The sequence below is a fragment of the Phocoena sinus genome, chromosome 4, assembly GCF_008692025.1.
Source record: "Phocoena sinus isolate mPhoSin1 chromosome 4, mPhoSin1.pri, whole genome shotgun sequence".
Lineage (NCBI taxonomy): Eukaryota > Metazoa > Chordata > Mammalia > Artiodactyla > Phocoenidae > Phocoena > Phocoena sinus.
In genome coordinates this window covers 14,816,795-14,836,574 of record NC_045766.1, presented here as the reverse complement: position 1 = coordinate 14,836,574, position 19,780 = coordinate 14,816,795, and the positions used below count along the sequence as shown (strand labels likewise).

The 19,780-nt window shown below is 38.5% G+C and overlaps 1 protein-coding gene across 2 annotated transcripts in view; it reads left to right on the top strand.

Moving 5' to 3' along the window:
• The window catches only part of TOPBP1 (DNA topoisomerase II binding protein 1), a 78,766-nt gene extending 70,435 nt beyond the window's left edge, over positions 1 to 8,331 (top strand). For both annotated transcript variants that reach the window (XM_032630538.1, XM_032630540.1), the window contains one exon: positions 7,487 to 8,331. In XM_032630538.1, coding sequence (XP_032486429.1) covers positions 7,487 to 7,630 — 144 coding nt within the window. In that variant the 3' untranslated portion in view covers positions 7,631 to 8,331. The remainder of the gene's footprint in view (positions 1 to 7,486) is intronic.
• Positions 8,332 to 19,780: the final 11,449 nt, after the last annotated feature.

Genomic DNA, 19,780 nt, shown 5'->3' with positions numbered 1-19,780 from the left:
TTTTGCTGTTGAGTTGTATGAGTTCTGTATATATTTTGGATATTAACCCTTATCAGATATATAATTTGCAAATATTTTTTCCCATTTGATAAGTTGGCTTTTCATTTTGTTGATGGTTTCCTTCACTGTGCAGAAGTTTTTTGGTTTGATATAGTTTCACTTGTTAATTTTTGCTTTTGTTACTTTGCTTTTGGTGTCAAATCCAAAAAATCATCACCAAAACCAGTGTCAAGGAGCTTGCTGCCTGTTTTTTTCTAGGAGTTTTATGGTTTCAGGTCTTGTGTTCAAGTCTTTAATCCATTTTGGGTTTATTTTTGTGTATGATATAAGATAGTGGTGGAGTTTCATTCTTCTGCATGTGGGGGTTCCGTTCTCCCAACACTATTTATCGAAAAGACTGTCTTTTCCCTATTGTATATTCTTGGCACCTTTGTCGTAAATTAATTGATCATGTATGCATATGTTTACTTCTGGGCTCTCTAGTCTGTTCCATTGATCTGTTTTTGTGCCAATACCGTATTATTTTGATTACTGTAGCTTTGTAATATAGTTTGAAATCAGGGAGCATGATGCTTCCAACTTTGTTGTTCTTAACATTGCTTTTGGTATTTGAGATATTTTGTGGTTCCATACAAATTTTAGGTTTGTTTGTTCTGTTTCTCTGAAAAATGCCATTGGAATTTTGATAGGGATTGCATTGAATCTGCAGACTGCTTTGGGTAGTAAGGATATTTTAACAATATTCTTACAGTCCATGAGCACAGCTTATCTTTTCATTTATTTGTATCTTTTTCAGTTTCTTTCATCAGTGTCTTACAGTTTTCAGTTTACAGATGCTTTACCTCCTTGGTTAAATTTTTTCCCAGGTATTTATCTTTTTAATTTTTAAATTATTTGTGTCTTTATATTTAAAACGGCTTTTTTGTAAACAGGACATAGTTGGGCCTTGCTTTTTATTATCTGGAATGTTTAGTCCGTAATCACTGATACTGTTTTTTTGGGGGTTTTTGCCATTTGTTTTTGGTTTGTCTCTTCAGTCCTTTGTTCCTCAGTTCTTCTTTTCTTGCTTTTTTTGGTATTTAATATTTTTTAGAATTCCATTTCATCCATTGTCTTTTTTTTTAATATTTATTTATTATTTATTTGGCTGTGTTGTGGCATGGGGGATCTTTGTTGCCATGTGCGGGATCTTTGTTGCGGCTTGCAGGATCTTTAGTTGCTGCACATGGGATCTAGTTCCCTAACCAGGGATCAAACCCAGGCCCCCTGCATTGGGAATGTGGAGTCTTAACCACTGGACCACCAGGGAAATCCCCTCCATTGTCTTTTTTATTTTTGGCTGTGTTGGGTCTTCGTTGCTGCACGTGGGCTTTCTCTAGTTGTGGAGAGCAGGAGCTACTCTTCATTGCAGTGCGTGGCCTTCTCATTGCTGTGGCTTCTCTTGCTGCGGAGCATGGGCTTGGGGTGCACAGGCTTCAGTAGTTGCAGCACGCGGGCTCGGTAGTTGTGGCTCACAGGCTCTAGAGGACAGGCTCATTAGTTGTGGCGCATGGGCTTAGTTGCTCCACAGCATGTGGGATCTTCCCTGCCCAGGGCTCAAACCCATGTCCCCTGCATTGGCAGGCGGATTCTCAGCCACTGCACCACCAGGGAAGACCCTCCATTGTCTTTTTTTTTTTTTTTTTTTTTTTAAACATCTTTATTGGGGTATAATTGCTTTACAATGGTGTGTTAGTTTCTGCTTTATAACAAAGTGAATCAGCTATACATATACATATGTTCCCATATGTCTTCCCTCTTGCGTCTCCCTCCCTCCCACTCTCCCCATCCCACCCTTCCAGGCTGTCACAAAGCACCGAGCTAATATCCCTGTGCCTTGCGGCTGCTTCCCCCCAGCTATCTACCTTACTACGTTTGTTAGTGTGTATATGTCCATGACTCTCTCTCGCCCTATCAAAACTCACCCCTCCCCCTCCCCATACCCTCAAGTCCGTTCTCCAGTAGGTCTGCGTCTTTATTCCTATCTTACCCCTAGGTTCTTCATGACATTTTTTTCCCTTAAATTCCATATATATGTGTTAGCATACGGTATTTGTCTTTTTCTTTCTGACTTACTTCACTCTGTATGACAGACTCTAGGTCTATCCATCTCATTACAAATAGCTCAATTTCATTTCTTTTTAAGGCTGAGTAATATTCCATTGTGTATATGTGCCACATCTTCTTTATCCACTCATCCGATGATGGGCGCTTAGGTTGTTTCCATGTCCTGGCTATTGTAAATAGAGCTGCAATGAACATTTTGGTACATGACTCTTTTTGAATTTTGGTTTTCTCAGGGTATATGCCAAGTAGTGGGATTGCTGGGTCATATGGTAATTCTATCTGTAGTTTTTTAAGGAACCTCCATACTGTTCTCCACAGTGGCTGAACCAATTCACATTCCCACCCATTGTCTTTTTAAAGCAAAAACTTCTCTGCTTTTTTTTTAGAGGGGCAGGGGTGTTTTGCTCTACAGATTACAATATACTTCCTTAGTTTTTCATAATCTTCCTAGAGTTAATATTGTGCCACTTTGCATAAAATGCAGAAATCTTGAACCATATAGATTCCTTTGCTTCCCCTGTTCTTCAAACCAAGGGCCAGTAAACTATAGCCCACAGGCCAAATCCAGCCCACTGCCTGTTTTAATTAACAAAGCTTTATTGAAACCCAGCCACGTTCTTACATTTGCATATTCTCTTTGGCTGCTTTTGCACTACAACTGCAGAGTTGAGTAGTCGCAACAGAAATTTGCAACTACTAAAATATTTAATGTCTGGCCCATCTATCTGTTTTAGCCCCACAAGTACAGTGTTATACTTTAAGTAAGTTTTGCTTTAAACAATCCAATGTATTTTAAGGAAATCAAAAGGGAAAAAAGTCTTTTATATTTACCCTAATGTATACCATTTTGAGTGTTATTTTTTTCTGAATATCTAAGTTTCCATCTGGTATCATTTTCCTTCAGCCTGAAGAACTTTCTTTAGTTTGTAGTACAAATATGATGGGGACCAATGCTAGTTTTCTTTTTTTCTCTTTTTTTTGAAAATGTCTATTTTACCTTTATTCTTGAAGATTCTTGGCAGGATATAGAATTTGGGGTTGAGTTTTTTTTCTTCTTCTGGCACTTCAATAAAGACTTCATTCTCTCCTGGCCTCCATTGTTTCTTTTCCTTTTTACTTTTTAACAAAATATTTATTTTTTAAAATAAATAATGTTTTTTGGCAGCGTTGGGTCTTAATTGCGGCACTTGGGATCTTCGTTGAGGCATGCAGGATCTTTGTGGCATGGGCTCTTCATTGTGGCACACAGGCTTCTCTCTTGTTGTGGTGTGTGGGTTTTTTTCTCTCTCTAGTTGTGTCACGTGGGCTCCAGAGCGCCTGGGCTCTGTAGTTTTGTGGAATGCGGGCTCTCTCATTGAGGCGCACAGGCTTAGTTGCCCCAGGGCATGTGGGATCTTAGTTCCCTGACCAGAGATCAAAACTGCGTCCCCTGAATTAGAAGGTGGACTCTTTACCACTGGACCACTGAGGAAGTCCTAAGGCCTCCATTGTTTCTGATAAGAAGTTAATGGTAATTTGAATTGTTCCCTTTTATGCAATGTGTCATTTTTCTCCTGGTTCTCAGGATTTTCTCTTCATCTTTGATTTTCAACCATTTATATTTCCAGGTATGGTTTCTTTGTATGAATCCTGATTGGTATTCACAAAGCTTCTTTAAACTTATGTCTCTCACCAAGTTTGGGAAATTTGGGGCATTATTTCTTCATTCTGCTATTTTTTCTGCTTCATTCTTTTCTGTCTGGGAATTCAGTTACTCACATTACTCTTTTGATATTGTCCCACAGGCCCCTAAGCCTGTATTCACTTACTTGCAATTATTTTTCTCTGTGCTCTTCTGATTGCCCAATTCCTGTGTATCTATCTCCAACTTCACTGATTTTTTTCCTGTTATTTTCATCTGCTCTTAATCCTATCCAGTGAGACTTTGATTTAAGTCTTATATTTTTGGACTTCCCTGGTGGCTCTGTGGTTAAGAATCTGCCTGCGAATGCAGGGGACGCGGGTTCAATTCCTGGTCTGGGAAGATCCCACATGCCACGGAGCAACTGAGCCTGTGAACCACAACTACTGAGCCTGTGCTCTAGAGCCCGCATGCCACTACTGCTGAGCCTGTGCACCACAACTACTGAAGCCCGCATGCCCTAGAGCCTGCACGCTGCAACTACTGAGCCCACACACCACAACTACTGAAGCCTGTGTGCTCTAGGGCCTGCATGCCACAACTACTGAGCCCACATGCTGCAACTACTGAAGCCTGCGTGCCTGGAGCCTGTGCTCCACAACAAGAAAGCCACTGCAATGAGAAGCCCACGCACAAAAACGAAGAGTAGCTCCCATTTGCCACAACTAGAGAAAGCCTGTGTGCAGCAGTGAAGACCCAACACAGCCAAAAATAAATAAAAATTTTTTTAAAGTATTACTTGTTTATATCTAAAATCTCTTTGGTTCTTTTCTGTGGTTTCTGTTTTTGTGCTGAGATTTCCTCTGTTCACTCATTTCAAGCATATTTTCCTTTATATCATTAAGAACAGTTATAATAGCTATGTTGCAATTGTCTACTATTTCCAACATCTGGGTCATGAGCAAGATGTTCTGTTACTTTTTTTTTAATTAAACTTTTTTATTTGGAAATAATTGTAGATTTACATGCAGTAGTAAGAAACAATACAGAGACATTCCATGTACACTTTCTCCAGGTTACACTAGTGGGTAGCATCTTGCAAAAACAAGGATATTCTTACAACCAGGATATTGGCTTTATACAATCCAAGCTTATTCAGATTTCCCCAGTTTTACTTCTATTCATGTATATTTGTGTATTTCGATTTCTGCAGTTTTATCATGTGTAAGTTCATGTATCTGTCACCACAGTCAAGATACAGAACAGTTCTATCACTACAAGAATCGCTCTTTTTTTTTTTTTTTTTTTTTTTTTTTTTGCGGCACACAGGCCTCTCACTGTTGTGGCCTCTCCTGTTGTGGAGCACAGGCTCCGGACGCACAGGCTCAGTGGCCATGGCTCACGGGCCCAGCCGCTCTGTGGCATGTGGGATCTTCCCGGACTGGGGCACAAATCCATGTCCCCCGCATCGGCAGGGGAACTCTCAACCACTGCGCCACCAGGGAAGCCCAAGAATCCCTCATTTTTTAAAACTTAAATAAATGGAATTAATAATAGTGTGTAAACTTTGGCAATTGGCTTTTCACTCAGTAAAATTCCTTTGAGTTTCATCCAGATTGTTGCATTCTTATGCAACAATGAATACTTTTATTACCTTTTATTGCTGAGTGGTACAGATGTACCACAGTTAATCATTAACCTATGGAAGGACATCTGGGTTGTTTCCATTTATGTACAGTTTCATATGTGAAAATAAGATTTCATTGCACTGGGATAAATTCTCAAGAGTGTGTTTACAAAGTGGGCATATTTTACATTCTCACCATCAATGTATGAGTGATCCAGTTTCTTTGTATCCTCATCTGCATTTAGTTGTCATTTTTTATTTAGCCATTTCATTTGGTGTATGATCTCTCTTGTGATTTTAACTTGCATTTTCCTAATGGCTAATCAAAGTGAACATCTTTTTGTGTGCTTATTTGCCATGTTCATATCCTCTTCCTTGAAATGTCTCTTCATGTCTTTTGTCTACTTTGTAATTGAATTGTTTTTTTTTAACGCTTGAGAGTTGTTTATAATAGATACTAGTCTTTTGTTGGATATGTATTTGCACATATTTTCTTCCAGTCTGTGGCTTATGTATTCATCCATTTACCTTTATCCTCTTTTTTTTTGGCTTAGCCACACAGCTAGCAGGATCTTAGTTCCTCAACCAGGGATTGAACCCGTGCCCCCGGTAGTGGAAGCACTGAGTCCTAACCACTGGACCACCAGGGATCCCCTACCTTTATCCTCTTAACAGGAATTTTTGCAAAACAAGTTTTAAAAAAGGTTTTATAGTTTTTACTTTTTATGTCTGATAATACATAGAGGTGTACAGTTTAGGTCAAAATTGTTAGGAGGTTGGTTGAGGGGTTTTCTGCCTCAGAATGTCCAGTTGCTCCAGCACCATTTGTTAAAAGAACTATACTCCATTTAGTTGCACTTGCACCTTGGTCAGTATTCAGATGTGCATTTTGTGTGGGTCTATTTCTGCATTCTCTGTTCTGTTCCATCAATCTATGTGTCTTTCCCTCTGCAAGACTCTTAATTACTGTATACATAATAAGTCCTAATATTAGGTCGTGATTCCTTCCTCTTTTTCAAAATTGTTGTTGCTATTCTAGGGCCTGTACTTCTTTTTGACTGTGTCTTTATATGTAAATTTTTAAATAAATCTGTTTGTCTATAAAAATACCTTTCTATGATTTTGATAGGAATTACATTAAACCTACAGATCAGTTTGAGTGTTTGACATCTTTACTATGTTAAGTCTTTTAGTCACTGAGGACAGCTTATCTCTAATTATTTAGATTGATTTCTTTCATGGGCATTTTGTAATTTTCAGTATATGTATATTTTTTTCTTAAGTTGATACTTAAGTATTTCCATTTTGGGGGGTGATTGTTTTTTCTTGAGAATAGTTCATGTTCTGCTTCTTCACGTGTACAGTAATTATGGATGTATCCTAGAAATTACAAATCAGTTGTAGAGACTAGATCCTGTCATGTTCTTCTGAAGAGGACCATTTTATTTGTTTAGCAGGCAGTTTACTTGGCTGACCTTCCACAGTGAGTGGCAGCTCAAATCTTAGTTGGGTTCTTTGAGCCTTACCTTGAGTCTCTGCACATACATGATTTAAGGGGTCAAGCAAGGATTTGGTCAGTGTTTATAACACAGAGTTTGGAGCTCCTCCCAAACTTTATGAATTTCCCACCTCATTTTCTAGTGCTGTGGTTGCCATTCTGTCCCCTGGTTCTTCAAAGTTTTCTGTTAGAGTTTTAGCCAGTCAACATGACACAGACAGGGGCTTCTCCTCAGACTAAAAGCCATAAAAAATGAAAAGGGGAATTCATCCCATTCCATTCAAAGATTTTCAAAAATTTACACTAAACATAACATCTCACAGTTAAATGATAGCTATTAACTTATTTTACCATATTTTCCATATTCTGTACTTAATCCATATTTTACAGATGAAACCATTAAGATCTGAGCTAGCCCCACTCTGCCTGAGCTATAAACTCATTTTTCTGATAAAAGGTGAAATTTTGTTACACAGGATCTGTCACTAAAGGTGACAGGTGCTAAATAGCTACCTTGAAAGACAAATGTTTAAGTTTTTTGGTCATAAAGCAGAGTAAAGGAATCTATTACCTAAATAACAGTTTGAAATCTGAAAAAAATGAACAATGTTGGGTTTTTTACCCCCTTTTATAGGAATCTCCTCCTCAAGTAGAAAATTACTGTCTACCAGAAGCTGTTTCATTTCTTCAGAATAATAAGGAATCTGGGCCTGGATTCTCACAAAAGAGGAAAGCTCCTACAGAGAAAAATAAAATCAAACGACCTAGAGTACAGTAATTGTATTTACTCAGTTACCAAACATTAAATGTGTTTTAAATTAATAGCTTGAATGTAACTGTGATGGATTTGTGTAGTAATTTAAAGACAAGAACTTGAAGAATTCAGCTTCAGTGTAACAATGACCCTGCTTGAAGTTAGTTTTTAACACCTGAAATTTTAATCATTGAAATATTAACTGTTCCTGAATGGAAAGTTACCTAAAATAACAAAGTGCAACTCCTCAGCTAGCTTGTCATTAAACCATATTGACATGTGTAAAGAGCTTTTTGTTTATTTATTTTCTTATAAATATCTGAGTCTGTAGCTTAGTAGAAGTTTTAGCAAGGTGATTTTGCCTTAAAATGTCTGTTTTAATTCATAACAACAAGGAAATTATCAATTGGGATTTATTCATGTTTTCCATGATTTTTAGCTTCTCACCATTTTACCTCTTTTTAACAGGAGCCTGAGCACAAGGTTTAATGAGGAACTGAGGCTTTAAACTTAATGTGTGTGTATATATGTATATGCATGTTTATACAAATCTCCATGAGGTTTTCCAAGTTTGGACGCCAAAGCTTCAAAAATAAGGACAATAAAGAATAAAAGTAGTGACTCAAAGTAGTTCAAATAAGTTTTTAAAAAGAAAAGCATTCTGGTATCCGTTTTCTTGTTGAAGCAATAAAAGATTTGTAAAACACATTAAAAAGTGAATCTAGTCATGTTTCTGATTTGTTTATATAGAATATTGGTCTAGTGGGTTGAAAAAAAAGGAACTACAAAATTGCAGTAGCCTCTATTAATCTAAACCTAAACACCAGGTACTATATGCATGACCACAATTCTCTAATTATAAAGCTACCTCATTTTGTTTGACTGTAATTTTGATGTAAACTGTTCAATTCCTAATAATTCTTTTAAAGCCAAATTCAAATGGTGATGGATTAAAGTCCTCAACCTGGACATCAAACCCCTGAAGTTTTCATCAGGTTTTCCTCTAAATGGAGTAGGGGTTATCCCTGCCCTTCACAATACGAATTCCTACACCGCCAAACAGGTAGCACTGTTATATAAACTGTACTCCTGTCCCTCCCCCAAGCAAAAAAACATATGGGCCTGGTTTTATTAGAGCCATTTTGTGTTAGTTGGGTCCTTTCATTGGCAGTTTGCAGTAAGTTTCTCCCTGAATTTCACTACTTAAAAATTCTTTGAAATAGTTACTCTACAAATCTTGATGAGCACACTGTTGACAAAACAAATGTTACTCTATTTCTCTATCCCAGGAAAAATTAACTAATGTACCATTTTCTTTTCTGCCAAGATGATGAACTATTTTTTCAGTTCAGGCCTTCAACACACAGTTTACAATTTTAAGGCTCCAGATCGGTCTACACCCTGCATAAATCATTTCAACTCAGGCTTTGGCTCTTACACTGTAAATGTCCTAATGCCAGCAAGTTCTTCTTAGCATGCAAATAATTCCAAGCATAGGTAGGTATCTCATTTAAAAAGGAAAAAAACCCAAAAATCTTTCCTTGATTATTCTTATTTTCTCCTTAGTATTACTACAGTATTTTAATCTGTGCCGCTTAAATTAGCATCTTATATTCCTCCATGAATTTTTCATGTTCATTGGTCTGATCTCATCACCATTAATTCAACAAATAAGACACCTTAGCTGGAAGGTAGTGCGTGGGCTTCAGGAGCAAACCACTTAGAGCACGTGCTCTCTGAGACAGCTTACAGAAGCAGGGCCCTCAGTGCAGATACAGCACTCAGTTATATTCAGTATTTATATTATGGGCTGAATCGTGTCTTTCTTCCTCGACCCCCAAAAGAAAATTTTGTAAATTGAAGCTTAACCCCATACATAACTGTACTTGGAAATTGGGCCATTGAGGGGGTAATTAAGGCTAAATGAGGTCCTATGAATGGGGCCCTACTTTGGTAGGACTGGTGGCCTTATGAGGAGAGACCAGGAGTTCATGGGCACAGAGGAAAGAGGAAAGACAAGACCATGTGGGGACACAGAGGCAGCTGTCTGCACATTAGGAGGAGATGCTTTACCAGAAGCCACTCATGGCAGCACCTCAGCCTTAGACTTCTAGCCTCCAGAATTGTGAGAAGTTTGTTGTTCAAGCCACCCACTCTGTGGTATTCTCTTTTGGCAGCCCCAGCAGACTAATAACAATATTACCATGCAGAGGTTCACAAACTGCGCCATAATGTTCAGGAATGGCATAAGCACACTTTCGTAGGGTAGAGCTCAGAGTTTTAGAGTTCACATCCGTGCCTTCCCACCCAAAAAAGACACAAACCACTGCTCTAGTCCAAACCTGTTAAAAGACAGGAAGGAAAGGGGAGGACAGAACAGCTAGAAAATGAAGGAGGGGCACAGCTGTTGGGATTCAATAAAAAGGAGCTGGAACTGGCTGAAACCAAGGAGGCTTCAAGAATAGTCTGGTCATTGACATTTAGCTCATTATACCTATATTGTAATACAGTGGTCCCCAATCTTTTTGCCACCAGGGACCAGTTTCGAGGAAGACAATTTTTCTACAGATGGGGGGTGGTGGGGTGAGGGATGGTTCAGGTGGTAATGGGAACAAAGGGGAGTGGCAGATGAAGCTTTGCTGGCTCACCTGCCGCTCACCTCCTGCTGTGTGGCCCGGGCGTTGGGGACCCCTGTTGTAATACTAAAAATCACTCCCCCTTACATGGACCAGAAAAGTGGGCAGTGGCTGAATACCTGAGAAATACCCATGCTTCACTGAAATAGCAAGAATATTCCTCCCACTCATTAGCCTATGAAATTAGCCCATAAAACCCAAAAACCCCATGCCCTGGGGTCACTCTCACTTTCTGAAGACATCAGGCCAGAAGGGAGTGGCATGATATATTTAAAGTGCTGAAAGAAAAAAATACTGTGCTGGCAAACTTGTCCTTCAGAATTGGAGGAGAGATAGAGGGTTTTCCAGACAACGAAAAGCTAGAGAAGTTCATCAATACTAGACCAGACTTACAAGAAATGTTAAAGGAACTTCTTTAAGCTGAAAGAGGGTTGGAGGCACTAATTAGTAATGAGAAACATGGAAGTATAAATCTCACTGTTAGAGATAAATATATAGTAAAAATTCAGAACAATCTAATGTAAAATTGGTGAGTTAATCACTTATAAGGTACTAGGAAGGTTAAGACAAGAGTAGTAAAACTACAATTTTTTAACAATAATAACTATTATTATTAATAACAACAATTTGTTGATGGATACACAAGATTAAAAGATGTAAATTGTGACATCAATATAAAACGTGGTGTGGGGAGTAAAAATGTAGAGCTTTAGAATGAGATCAAACTTAAGTTGTTATCAACTTAAAATAAACTGTTACAAATAAAAATATAAGTTGTTTTATGTAAGCTCATGGTAACCACAAAGCACAACCCACAGTAGATACATAAAAGACAAAGAGAAAGGAATCAAAGCATACCACTACAGAAAACCATCAAATCAAAAAGTAAGAGAGCAAGAGATGAACAAAGGAACAGAGGAACTACAAAACAGCTGGAAAACAATTAACAAAATGGCAATAACTATGTACCTATCAATAATTATTATAAATGTATATGGAGTAAATTCTCCAAACAAAAGACATAGAGTAGCTGAATGGATAAAAAAAACAAAACAATACATTAACAACAAAAAACATCTATATAGGTCTCAGCAGAGACTCACTTCAGATGTAAGGACACAAAAAGACTGAAAGTGAAGGGATATAAAAAGATATTCCTTGAAATGGAACACAAAGAAAGCTGGACTAGCTATACTTATAATGGACAAAATAGATTTTAAGTCAAAGAGACAAAGTCATTATACAAATGATAAAAGGGTCAACCCTACAAGAGAATACAATATTTGTAAATATTTATGCACCCAACATAGAATCACCTAAATATATAACACAAAAATTAACACCCATAAAGGAAGAAATAGACAGCAATATAGTAGTAAGGGATTTTAATATTCTACTTTAATTCATGAATAGATCATCCACAATGAAAATCAATACAGAATCACTGGCCTTAAATGACACATTAGATCAAATGGACTTAACAGACATATATAGAACATTCCATCCAAGAGCAACAGAATACACATTCTTCTCAGGTGCACATAAAACATTCTCCAGCATAGATAATATGTTAGGCCACAAAACAAGTCAATAAATTCAAGAAGACTGAAATCATACCAAGCATCTTTTCTGACCACAATGATATGAAACTAGAAATCAATAACAAGAAGAAAACTGGAAAATCAACAAATACGTGGAGATTAAACAACATGCTACTGAACAACAAATGGGTCAAAGAAGACATCAAAAGAGAAATAAAAAAATACTTTGAAACAAATGAAAATGGAAATACAACATACCAACACTTATGTGATGCAGCAAAAGCAGTTCTAAGAGGGAAGTTAATAGTGATAAAAGCCTTATTAAGAGACAAGAAAGATCTCAAACAACCTAACTTTAGACTTCAAGAAACTACAAAAAGAAGAAAAAACTAAGTCTAAATTTATAAATTTAGAAGGAAGGAAATAACAAAGATCAGAGCAGAAATGAAGTAGAGACTAAAAGACAATAGAAAAGATCAATGAAACTAAGAGCTGTTTTTGAAAAATGAAATATCAAATATAAACTAAAGAAACAAACCTTAGCTAGAAATGAAAGCAGAGACATTACAATGTCTACTATGAATAATTATACACCAACAAATTGGACAACCTATAAAAAATGGATAAATTTCTAGAAACATACAGACTACAAAGACTAAGTCATGAGGAAATAAAAAATTTGATTACACTGATTACTAGTAAGGAGATTGAATCAGTAATCCAAAACTTCTCAACAAACAAAAGTCCAGGACCAGATGATTCTACTGGTAAGTTCTAGCAAACATTTAAAGAATACCAATCCTTCTCAAACTCTTTCAAAAAAACAAGAGGAGGGAACACTTCCAAACCAATTTTATGAGGCCAGCATTACCCTGATACCAAAACCAAAGACACTAGAAGAAAAGAAAATTACAGGCCAACAATGAACATAGATGCAAAAATCCTCAACAGAATATTAGCAAACTGAATTCAACAATACATTAAAAGGATCAGAAAACATGATTAAGTGGGATTTATTCCAGGGATGCAAGGGATAGGGGTGGTTCGATATCCACAAGTCAGTCAATGTGATACACCATATTAAAATGAAGAATAAAAATCCTATGATCATCTCAATAGATGCAGAAAAAGCTTTTCACAAAATTCAACATCCATTTTAGAAACTTTCAGAAAAGTGGTTATAGAGAGAATGTACCCCAACATAATAAAAGCCATGCATGACCAGCCAACAGCCAACATCATACTCAACAGTGAATAGCTGAAAGCTTTTCCTCCAAGATCAGGAACAAGACAAAGATGCCCACTCTTGCCACTTTTATTCATCATAGTATTGGAAGCCTTAGCCAGAGCAATGAGGCAAGAAAAAGAAATAAAAGGCATCCAAATTGAAAAGGAAGAAGTGAAAGTGTTACTGTTTGCAGATGATATGGTATTATAGCAAGAAAACCCTAAAGACTCCACCAAAAAACTGTTAGAATTAAATAATGAATTCAGTAATGATGCAGGACACAAAATCAATATGCAAAAATAAATTGCATTTCTGTACACTAATAGCGAACTATCAGAAATTGAAATTAAGAAAACAATCCTAGACCTATATGCTGATAACCATAAAACATTGATAAAGGAAATTGAAGATGATTCAAAGAAATGGAAAGAGATCCCATGCTCTTGGATTGGAAAAATTAATATTGTTATAATGGTCCTACTACCCAAAGCAATCTACAGATTTAATGCAATTCCTATCAAATTACCCATGACATTTTTCACAAAGCTAGAACAAATAATCCTAAAATTATTTGGGACACAGGTTCAATCCCTGGTCCAGGAAGATTCCACAGGCTGTGGAGCAATTAAGCTCATGCGCCACAACAACTGGGCCTGCGCTCTAGAGCCCACCAACCACAATTACTGAGCCCGTGTGCTACAACTACTGAAGCCTGTGTGCCTAGAATCCATGCTCCACAACAAAGAGAAGCCACTGCAATGAGAAACTCACGCATCACAATGAAGAGTAGCCCCTGCTCACCACAACTACAGAAAGCCCGCGTGCAGCAATGAAGACCTAATGGAGCCAAAAATAAATAAATAAATTTATTATTTTTTTAAAAAGAACATTCCTTCATACCATATACAAAAATAAACTCAAGAAGGTTTAAAGACTTAAATATAAGACATGACACTGGACTTCCCTGGTGGTGCAGTGGTTAAGAATCTGCCTGCCAATGCAGGGGACGTGGGTTCGAGCTCTGGTCCAGGAAGATCCCACATGCCTCGGAGCAACTAAGCCCACGCGCCACAACTACTGAGCCTGCGTTCTCGAGCCTGCCAGCCACAACTACTGAGCCTGAGTGCCACAACTACTGAAGCCCACGTGCCCATAGCACGTGCTGTGCAACAAGAGAAGACACCACAATGAGAAGCCTGTGCACCACAACGAAAAGTAGCCCCTCCTTGCCGAAACTAGAGAAAGCCCACATGTAGCAACAAAGACCCAACGCAGCCAAAAATAAATAAATAAATTTATTTTTAAAAAAAGACATGACACCATAAAACTCCTAGAAAACATAGGCAAAACATCCCCCGACATAAATCGTAGAAATATATTCTTAGATCAATCTCCCCAGGCAAAATAAATAAAAGCAAAAATAAACTAATGGGACCTAATCAAACTTATAAGCTATTGCACAGCAAAAGAAACCATAACCAAAATGAAAAGACAGCTTACAGAATGGGAGATAATATTTGCAAATGATACAACGCCAAGGGGTTAATTTCCAAAATATATAAACAGCTCATACAACTTCATATAAAAAAAAAAAGCCAAACAACTCAATCAAAAAAGGGCAGAAGACCTAAATAGACATTTCTCCAAAGAAGACATACAGATGGCCAACAAGCACATGAAAAGATGCTCAACATCACTAATTATTGGAGAAATGCAAATCAAAACCACAGTGAGCTATCACCTCACATCAGTCAGAATGCCTATCATCAAAAAATCTACAAATAGAATTCCCTGGCAGTCCAATGGTTAAGACTCTATGCTTCTAATGCAGGAGGTGCGGGTTTGATCCCTGGTCAGGTAACTAAGATCCTACATGCTGCGCAACATGACCCCCCCAAAAAAATGTCTACAAATAATAAATGCTGGAGAGGGTGTGGAGAAATAGGAACCCTCCTACACTGTTGGTGGGAATGTAAATTGATGCAACCACTATGAGAAACAGTATGGTGGCTGCTTAAATAACTAAAAATAGAGTTACCATATGATCCAGCAATTCCACTCCTAAGCATATATCCAGAAAAGACAAAAACTCTAATTCAAAAAGATACATGCACCCCAATTATCATAGCAGCACTATTTACAATAGCCAAGATATGGAAACCACACAAATATCCATGAACAGATGAATGGGTAAAGAAGATGTGTGCCATATATATATATATATATATATATATATATATACACATATGTACGTATATAATGGAATATTACTCAGCCATAAAAAAGAGTGAAATAATGCCATTTACAGCAATGTGGATGGACCTAGAGATTGTCATACTAAGTGAAGTAAGCCAGACAAAGACAAATATCATATGATATTGCTTTTATGTGGAATGTTTTTTTAAAAAGATACAAATGAACTTATTTACAAAATATAAATAGACCCCCAAACATAGAAAACAAACTTATGGTTACCAAAGGGAAAAGGGGTGGTGGAGGGATAAATTAGGAAGTTGGGATTAACATATACACACTACTATATATAAAATAGATGACCAACAAGGACCTACTATGTAGCACAGAGAAATATACTCAATATGTTGTAATAACTTATAAGGGAAAATAATCTGAAAAAGAATATATTGTCATATATATATAGCTATATGACTGAATCACTGTGCTCTACACTTAAACTAACACAACATTGTAAATCAACTATATTTCAATAAAAAAAATATATAATTATATATATAATTTGATGATTAAATAATAATATATATTATATATATAATATATATTTTATACGTATATATAGTAGTCCTAAAATTTGTATGGAATCACAAAAGACCTGAATAGCCAAAGCAATTTGAGAAAGAATAACACAGCTGGAAGCATCATGGTTCCTGATTTCAAACTATATTACAAAGATATAATCAACAAAATAGTATGGTGCGGGGCTTCCCTGGTGGCTCAGTGGTTAAGAATCTTCCTGTCAATGCAGGGGACACCGGTTCAAGCCCTGGTCTGGGAAGATCCCACATGGGGTGGAGCAGCTGAGCCCGTGGGCCACAACTACTGAGCCCGCACACCACAATTACTGAAACCCATGTGCCTAGAGCCTGTGCTCCACAACAAGAGAAGCCACCACAATGAGAAGCCTGCACACCGCAATGAAGAGTAGCCCCCGCTTGCCACAACTAGAGAAAGCCCATGCACAACAACGAAGACCCAACACAGCCAAAAATAAATAAAATAAATAAATTTATTTAAAAAAATAGTATGGTGCGGACATTAAAAACAGACACATAGATCAATGGAACAGAATAAGCCCACACATACGTAGTCAATTAACTTACAAAAAAGGTGTTAAGGATATACAATGGGGGAAAGATAATCTCTTCAATAAATGGTGATGGGAAGGGGCTTCCCTGGTGGCACAATGGTTGAGAGCCCGCCTACCGATGCAGGGGACACGGGTTCGTGCCCCAGTCCGGGAAGATCCCACGTGCCGCAGAGCAGCTAGGCCCGTGAGCCATGGTCGCTGAGCCTGTGCGTCCAGAGCCTGTGCTCCGCAACAGGAGAGGTCACAACAGTGAGAGGCCCGCGTACGGCAAAAAATACATAAATAAATAAATAAATGGTGATGGGAAAACTGAGCAACCACATGCAAAACAATGAAACTGGACCGCTATCTTATTCCATACACAAAAATATACTCAAAATGGATTAAAGTCCTGAACGTAAGACCTAAAACCATAAAACTCCTGGAAGAAAACATAGCAGTGATCTCCTTGACATAGGTCTTGGTGATGATACTTTGGATTTGACACCAAAAGCAAAAATAAACAAGTGGGACTAAATACTTCTGCACAGCAAAGAAAACCATCCACAAAATGAAAAGGCAACCTACTGAATGGGAGAAAATATTTGTAAACCATATAACTGATAAAAGGTTAATATCCAAATTATATAAGAATTCATGCAACTCAATAGCAAACAACCAATCTGATTAAAAAATGGGCAGAAGGGACTCCCCTTGTGGCACAGTGGTTAAGAATCCACCTGCCAGTGCAGGGGACACGGGTTTGATCCCTGGTCCAGGAAGATTCCACATGCCATGGAGCAACTAAGCCCATGCGCCACAACTACTGAGCCTGCGCTCTAGAGCCCGCAAGCCACAACTATTGGCATCAAAGAAGTTCTTGAGAATGAGCATGTCTTTACAAGGCACTCTGACCCCAGTGAAGAATCTCAGGATTTTCAAGAAAATGTTCACCTCCTCAGCTAACACAGGAGGGCAAACTATGTCCACTGACAAGGAAGGCTCAGAGAGACTTGACTTTTCAACACTCTCAGTTTAGTCTGAGTCCAACCAGAATTTGCCATTCCAAGTTCCTCCATCTCTCCCAGTCAATATCGTAAATTTCACATGAGCAACTTAATGAGGTTGTGAATCCAACTGACGTCATAATTCTACAACCTGCACAATTAAGTTTTGTTTGATTTTCAGCAACATCAGCTCCCTGGCTCCGTGAAATGATTCTCTTAGGGCTGCCATGGATGCTCTCTGGTCCATGGACGGTGACTTGAGCTGAGAGTTTCAGGACCTGAGCTTGTCATTTCTTCTTGTAAGCACTCCAGTGCATGGAGAACCAGCCCCACACTAGCCCTTGCAGGCATCATTACTGCCATAAAACTCAAGTGCAGCCCAAGTCCCAGGGGCTCCCAAAGCACTTGCTTCAGCAGACACTTCATCACAAACAGAGGTGGTAGCTGAATTGTAATGCATATCGTGGATTATGAGTATCCCATTTCCCACTGGCAAGGCGCTCATCATTTTGCTTGAGTCCAAAGGTACCACCAAACCAATCCCCAAATCCAATCTTTGAAGGTTTGTCTCCTGAGACCATTCCTGGTACCATTTCATCAGCCAGCATTCAGTCAGGAAACAAATTAAACCAGTAATTTAGACAGGAAAAATATACAGAATTATTAACTAGTTAAAGTGGTTAACAATTAAAAAGGGTGAAAGAGTGTGCTTAGGGGTACAGCACTAGCAACTACAGAAAGCAGTCACTAGCCCTAGAGCTGAGGAAGAGTGAACAAGAAAGGAACTTAGAAACTTAAAGGCAAGGGTCCCTCCCAAGGCTGAGGTTCAAACCTGTGAGGAGAGAACATGGCTGCCACTGCAACAGCCAACCTGCCAGTGGCAGAGAAACTTGCTGGGGAATATGGGCTGAAGTAACTTCTGGAGGGTGGCTGAACCGCGGAGGGCTGCTGAGGTGAACATCCCAGGCTCCACATGCCAATCCTCCCAGAGGACCTGAAGAAAGACACGGTCCTCTTGCTAACTCTGCAGTGTTCCTCTGGCGCCCTCTGTTGGTAAAGCACAGATGTGTACAGGGTCCAGAGTTCTTGAACCACAAAATAAGGCTATCAATTAATAACGGGCACACGACTCATTTATAGGAGACATAGGAAAGTAACCTGCTAAGTTCAGAATGTGGACAATTCTACAAGCCCAATGACCAGAATTGTGGTAAGAATACAGTGGGAAAATTATAGGAGCCTTAAAGACTAAATGCAATGGGTCATCTTGTCTGGATTGTTTCAAACAAACCAACTGTAAAGCACCAGGAGAAATCAGAGTAATTTTAACACCAATAGGATATTTGATATTAAGAAAATGTTAGTTGTCAAGCCTGTGTGCCACAACTACTGAGCCTGTGCTCTAGAGCCCACGAGCCACAACTACTGAGCCCACGCACCACAACTACTGAAGCCTGTGTGCCTAGAGCCCGTGCTCCGCAACAAGAGAAGCCACTGCAATGAGAAGCCCACATACCGCCATGAACAGTAGACCCCACTTGCCACATCTAGAGAAAACCCACGTGCAGCAAAGAAAACCCAATGCAGCCAAAAATAAATAAAATAATTTTTAAAAAAGAAAGAAAATGTTAGTTGTTTAGGTGTGATAATGGTGTTATGGTTAGGGATCTTTATCCCTAGGTGAAACATTTATGGATGAAATAAGTCTGGGATTAGCTTGAAATAATCTGGGAAATGGGGAGGGTGTTTGCAGGTGAAATAAGAGTGGCCCACAGATTGATAATTGTTGAAGTTGGGCTATGGGTTTGAGTACATCTATTATACTATTCTCTGTACTAGTGTATTTGAATCATAAAATCCCACACCCAGAAAAAAATTTAAAGGTAGTACAGCTCACCTCAGTATCAGGAACTCTATCTTCTGCTACTTTGAGAGGGAGAGTGTAAGGAAACCAGCCTCTAGGACATTCATGCCGACCCTGGGATGAGAATATGGCAAAAGGCATTTTCAAGCCAAATTCGAAGAAACGTTAGTTTCCCACTTTCCTTCTCTAGCCTTAAATCCAGCAAGTGGAGTGGAAGCAAAGCCTCATGGTTAAGAACACGCCAGGGCCAAAACACCTGGGGTGGAATCCTGGCTCCTTTATCACCTGCTCTGTGATTCAGGCAAGTTTACCTAACTTTTCAGAACCTATTTTCCCATCTTTAAGGGACTGCCAGGAATTAAATGAGTAACATTTGTTACTTGTTTTGAAGAGTGCCTGGCCCAAGGTTAAATACTATATGAGCAATTTTTAAAAATTCTAACAAATGGGGACTTCCCTGGTGATCCAGTGAGTAAGACTCCATGCTCCCAATGCAGGGGGCCCGGGTTCGATCCCTGGTCAGGGAAGTAGATCCCACATGCATGCCACAACTAAGAAGTCCACATGCCGCAACTA